At 26.3% G+C, this 6,000-nt stretch overlaps 1 protein-coding gene across 1 annotated transcript; it reads left to right on the top strand.

The window, feature by feature from the left end:
- The first annotated feature begins 2,402 nt into the window (after window positions 1–2,402).
- LOC117931894 (two-component response regulator ARR1-like) lies at window positions 2,403–3,494 on the top strand. The gene is made up of 3 exons (XM_034852970.1): window positions 2,403–2,547; window positions 2,657–2,809; window positions 2,935–3,494. The coding sequence occupies exons 1-3, from the start codon at window positions 2,403–2,405 to the stop codon at window positions 3,492–3,494; spliced, it is 858 nt and encodes a 285-aa protein (XP_034708861.1).
- The last annotated feature ends 2,506 nt before the right edge of the window (window positions 3,495–6,000 follow it).

Below are 6,000 nucleotides of genomic sequence, written 5' to 3' on the forward strand. Positions count from 1 at the left end.
TAAGATTGTTCGAACTTTTCATAGTTTTCGATATCATACTTCATTGGTTTGTTTCAAGAGTCATCATTTAAGTAATTCATATTATGTGATTTAAGAATGAAATTGTTGTATTGTTATACCGAGCATAATCTCATAGAAGACTTTTAAAAGGATACATAGAAGGGACAATTGTTCATAATTTTAAAAAAGTTTAAGCAAGATTTGCACTATTAAAGCAAGTTGCAGAGATTTAACATGTTATAAAAATTGAATATCATATACGAGAATCTTATGCTTGAATTAAAAAAGTGATTTCCATCTAAACTTGATCCTTCAATTGGTTAGTTAAATATTAGAACTCAATGGAGTTTAGGCTAGAGAAGGTTTTCACAAATAGATTTTGAGAATAGTTATTCTTTTTTTTTTTTAAAAGCAAAGCTATGTTTGAAATTTGAAATATCCTTAGCTTGTTTCTATGTTTTCAAATATTTTTTAAAAATAATTCTTATGAATAATACTTTAATTTTAATCATTCTTTATATTTTTATAATTAACTTTTAAAACAAACCATAAAAAATAAATGAAAACAATTAAAATATATTTTCAAAAAAATGTTACATATATTAAAAAAAATTACCAAACATGTTTTTGAGTTTAGAAAACAATTTTTTATTTTTAAAAACAATTCTCTGTCGAATATCAATTAATTTAATAGGATTAAAAAGAACTAAATATTTTAAAATTATTAAAAAAAATTAAATTCAAAATATAAAAAATATTAAAATATTAATAAAATAATATATATATATATATATATATATATTGAATTTGTTAATATTAACATTATTAACATTAACAAAGGTGCGTCCTTCTTGGTCCTTTCGTATTGGGGAAAGGTCATTTCAATGCTTTAACGCCGACACCAGATATGGACCGAACTGTCTCATGACGTTTTGAACCCAGCTCATGTACCGTTTTAATAGGCGAACAACCCAACCCTTGGAATATACTACAACCCTAGGTGGCAAAGAGCCGACATCGAGGTGCCAAACCTTCCCGTCGATGTGAGTTCTTGGGGAAGATCAATTTATTATCCTTAGAGTGACTTTTATCCGTTGAGCTCTTGGACACTTCCAACTAGAGCTTACTTAAAATTAGAACTAGACCTTATTGATTTTGAAGTAGGCTCGTAGTTGAGTCTATTTATCTAGTCAATTAGATATGTCGGGTGTCAAGAAAATTTAAGGGAAGAAAAGTAAAAGAAAAAAAAAAAGAAAAAAAATTGAAAAAAAATTAGAATTAAAAATTTAAGCCAATGAAATACAAGTTTAGAATGATCGTGTTAATTTCTCTTCTGCATATATATATATATTCTTTGATGTATTATATTCTTATACTTATCTAGTAATTTTTAAAATTAACCATTATTATTTTCTAAAATATATTTTTTATTTAGAAAAATGCTTTATTAAATATTAATATCCATATCTTATAATTTCTATTAAATTATTGTTATTCATTTAAAAAAATATATATGATTTGTATTTTTATCATCAACATTACTATTTATGAAATTTATCATTATGTCATTCTTTTAAGAGATTATTATGCATTCACTTTATTTTAAATTAAATTAAAATTTATGTGAAATTTTAAAATAGTATAATTAATTTTGAAATTTTCTATTATTTATTTTTGGTCAAATAATATGATTTTTAATATTAATTTTAAGAATTTGAAAATTTGAGAAATTTTTATGAAAATCAAAAAGAAAAAGAAAAATAATTAAAATAGGTGCATTTAATAAGTGATGTCTTATTAGGTTGGTGAGAATGGTACTTTTGGTAATAAAGATAAGTCAACTTGTGGGTGAAATTATTTTTCAAAATTAGAGATAAAATAGGAAAAAGTGAAAAATGAAGATATTTATTGTGTTTAATATTTGTTAAAAAAGGCTTAAAAACATAATTTTTTTCTAATAAAAAATAATTAAAAAGAAATTAGAGTATTAACTTGATAACTTCATTAATGGAGAGGAAAATGGTAAATTTTTTTTTTTCAACTATTATCTTATCTTTTTGCTTCTTTCAAATTCAAATATTTCCTAATGGTATAAGTTAGAAAAAAAAAAAAAAATCAAATTTAGAATTACATAACAAAAGAAGTCAAAGGGGTAATATTGTCTTTTCCACCTGCCTTGTCTTTTTCCCTTACTTTTATTTAATAACAGTAATTGCATGCATACAAATATAGAAAAAAGTCTCCCACACCAGACATGAATTTGCTACCATTAATCCCACTGGATTATGAGGAGATACGGTAGTGATGTTATAAAACCCCATTTTCATCATCCATCTCTCAACCACTTCCTTGCTTGTTTGCAGCTTCTGAATTCAGAAATTTTCCCTCAGCTTTTTGCAGTCATGGGCAGTGAGAAAGCATCTTCATCATCAGTTACTCCTACTGAAGAATTTAAAGGGCACAGAGACATCTGTGTTTTGGTTGTGGATTGTGATCCCACCTGCCTCATGATCGTTTCAGGAATGCTCAGAGCCTTGACATATGAAGGTGTTGTTTCCTTCTCTCTTTCATTCTAATTTCCATGAACAATTCTCTTACTTTTTTTTTTTTTTTTTTTTTTTTTTTTGTGGTCTTGGTTTTTGCTTTTGATGATCAGTTTTGACTGTTGATCGAGCTGTGGATGCTTTGGCAATGACATTAGAAGGAGGGTTTGGAGTTGACCTCGTTATGACGGAGCTTCACATGCCTGACATGTATGGACTCGACCTTCTTGATGAAATCAGAAGAACATCCAAATTGCCTGTTGTCAGTGAGTGGCGTTAATTACTTCTTCTTCTCAAGTCATCTTCTGCTCATCTCACTGTCTTTTTCTTCTTCATTTGATGTTCTTTCTACTTGATTTTCTGCCTTTTTTCTTTGTTGGTAATGTTGCAGTTATGTCTGCTGATTCGAATGAGGATGTGATGTTAAGAAGTCTTAGGAGAGGCGCTGAGTATTATGTCGTGAAGCCAGTTTCAATGGAGGATGTGACGGACTTTTGGCAGTATGTCTTTAAGAGAAGACGACAGAAACTCAGTCTAGAAACTGAAAAGAAGGGGAGTAGTAATGTAACTATTGTTGAGGTTGTTGAATCATTCGAGGAAGAAGACGAATCGGATGGAGATGAATATAGTGCGGTGAGTGATGGGGAGAAGAGTTATCAAGAGTCCACTGTAGAGACCAGGAAAGAAGAGGAGGAAGATACCCTGACTTCACCCATGCCCAAGAAGCCAAAGCTGAATATTGCTGGAAGCTCTGCCTCTGGAACTGCAGACAATGGGTCGGGTTTGTGCACCAACCCCATTGAAGACGAACAGCTCATACCGCCCCCACAACCATGGCTGCCGCCACCACCACAGGAGCAGGGAACAGATAAGAAATCTGAGGCTGAAACAGAAGATGATCATGAGGGGTCTGATATGGCGAAAGGCGGCGACCAACTGTTCCCCAAATAGGGTTCTGATCATCCACCCCAGTAGTAGCTTTGAGAGTTCTTGTTTGGTGGGTTTTTGGGTTATGAATAAAGTTGATGAATAATGTATTCGGGTTCTGGATACACTTCTATGAATTGGAATAAAGTTTATGGGTTGGTTTGATAACGGTTTTGTTTTCTATTCTCCATAATAATAATAATAACAATAAAACACTTTTAAAAATCCGAAAACTATTTTCCATTGTTTTCAAATAATTATTTTAAAAGATAATTATATAATATGTAGAATAATTAAAAATAAAGCTGTAAAAATTATTTTTAAAATATATGTAAATATATTAAAAATATTTTAGGTTTTATTCTATAAAATATCATAAAATAATTTTTAAAAATAATTATCAAACCAAGTCTTAAATGTCTGTTTTTGATATTAACAGTTAATAACTACCTTTGGAATGATTAAATTCAAATAATTCGTCATTTAGGATAAGAAAGTCCTTATATTTCTCTATGTGTGGTTTTTCTTACGTACTAATTGTTCCAAATTTCGGACAACTAAAATAACGGATAAAAAAATTCAGTTATTTTTAACGGATATTGCAGCCTTTTGTCTGAAAACGTCATAAAAAACATAAAAATTAATTTGAACTTGGGGTTTCTAGCCGAATGTTTAAACAGAATTAACTAATTAACGGATTCCTCTTTACGCTTAGGAACGTAGATAAATGATAAATCGCAGTCGCAACATTTTTCAATCATTTGATTCTCACTTACTAATTAACTCATATTTAAAATAAGATTATTTGATTAAAAGTGTCATTGAAACCCGATTTTAAAAATCTAATATTTAATTATTTTTTTATCATATTTTGACAAAAACATTTTTGCTTTTTTAAAATCTTTATGTAAATACTTGAAATGATTGATGTATTTATATCAAAAATGGATTACTCTTCAAATAAAAACATATATGATGTTAAATCCATAAATATGAAGATTATTTCATCATTTTTTACCAATTAATTCTTTAAAATATTGAGAGCATGTGACCATCCAATAAAAAAATATTTTAAAAAAATTTATGTGGCAATCTTATCCTATACAAAATACTTTTCATGTTTCTACAACAACCAAATTTGCTTTCACATAATTTTCAAAATAAAAAATAAAAAATAATTTTAAAAGTTCATAAAAATAAATAAAATAGAATACAATTTTTGTTTGGATTTGTTGTATCTCCACCACTCCATACCAAAAATCTTTAAATATGATTTCTTTATATGTGCTTTTTTTTTTTTTTTATAATTTTGTTTAATCTTCTCTAAATTTTTTATTAAGTAAATAGATTTCAAATTAAGTAATACTTAATACATAAGATTTATTAATTTGTAAAAATCATTTCAAATTCAAAAGTTGATGCAATTAATACTAGAAAGTTACTGACATTCAAAATTTAATAAATATTAGAAAGTTAATTTATAAACAAAACTCATCTGAAATATTATTTTGCTAGTTTCTTCTTTATGCATAATTGTAATTTTGTGAAAATTTTATTTGTTAAATTAGCTCTGAATTAAGTAATGAGTCAATTTTAGTTATCTTATATTAGCTTTAAGGTTTTCCTAATCTTTTGATGATTACAAAAAAGCTTGATTTATTCACATATTAAGAAAATTAAAATTTATTTTTTCAACTCATCTAAACTAAAATTTTATTAACTATATTTTATTTTTAAATTATTATTATTCATTTTTAACAAAAAAAAAAAAATCAATTATGCCTCTATAAACTGTTAATATTCATATTTTATAATACATGCTAAAATAATATTATTTTTATACAATGTTAATATCCTTATTTTATAATATAGACTAAAATAATATTTTTTTTATACAAAATATAAGTTATGATTTTATCATAATATTAGTATTCATATTTTATTAAAAATGATGTATTTTTAATTTATTTATTATTATAAAAATATATATATTTTATTTTTAATAAGACTTGAATTACATTTAATTGATATTATATAAATTGAACATACAAAATTCACATAATCAAAATAAAAAATTATTATTAAAAAAAACTAAAATTTATTTATCCAAATGAAATTTTTGCCTTTTGTTCTTTGAAGAGTATTTTAAAAAATAACTTGCAAACACCCTTATTTTAAGAAAATATCAAAAAACCATTTTTTTTTAACTTTAAAATAATTTTTGAAAACAAGTCCTAAAAAACATGACCAAATGAGCCCTATACTATTTTAAGAGGAAAAGAAGGACTAAAACTTCAAAATCTATTTGAGAAATGCATGAATGGACTTTGTAACAATCTATTTGAAAAATCTTATGCAAACTAAATCGAGAAAATCTAAGGCTGAAGCACCCACTTGTTGTAATTGTTACTTCATCAATCTTACCGGTTATTGTATCTATTTTATTTGCTTCTCCGGATGGTTGGTTGAGTTGCTTGTGAGAAATAAATGAAAAAGGAAGAGTTTTCTTTGGAAATATAAAGTCTAACTC

Source organism: Vitis riparia, chromosome 15 (assembly GCF_004353265.1).
Source record: "Vitis riparia cultivar Riparia Gloire de Montpellier isolate 1030 chromosome 15, EGFV_Vit.rip_1.0, whole genome shotgun sequence".
NCBI lineage: Eukaryota > Viridiplantae > Streptophyta > Magnoliopsida > Vitales > Vitaceae > Vitis > Vitis riparia.

Bases quoted from the DNA above. Each gene is read 5' to 3' on its own strand.
- LOC117931894 (XM_034852970.1), top strand. From the start codon at position 2,403: ATGGGCAGTGAGAAAGCATCTTCATCATCAGTTACTCCTACTGAAGAA. The intron at 2,548-2,656 runs GTGTTGTTTCCT...TTTGATGATCAG, and splicing joins CAGAGCCTTGACATATGAAG to TTTTGACTGTTGATCGAGCT. The intron at 2,810-2,934 runs GTGAGTGGCGTT...GTAATGTTGCAG, and splicing joins ATCCAAATTGCCTGTTGTCA to TTATGTCTGCTGATTCGAAT.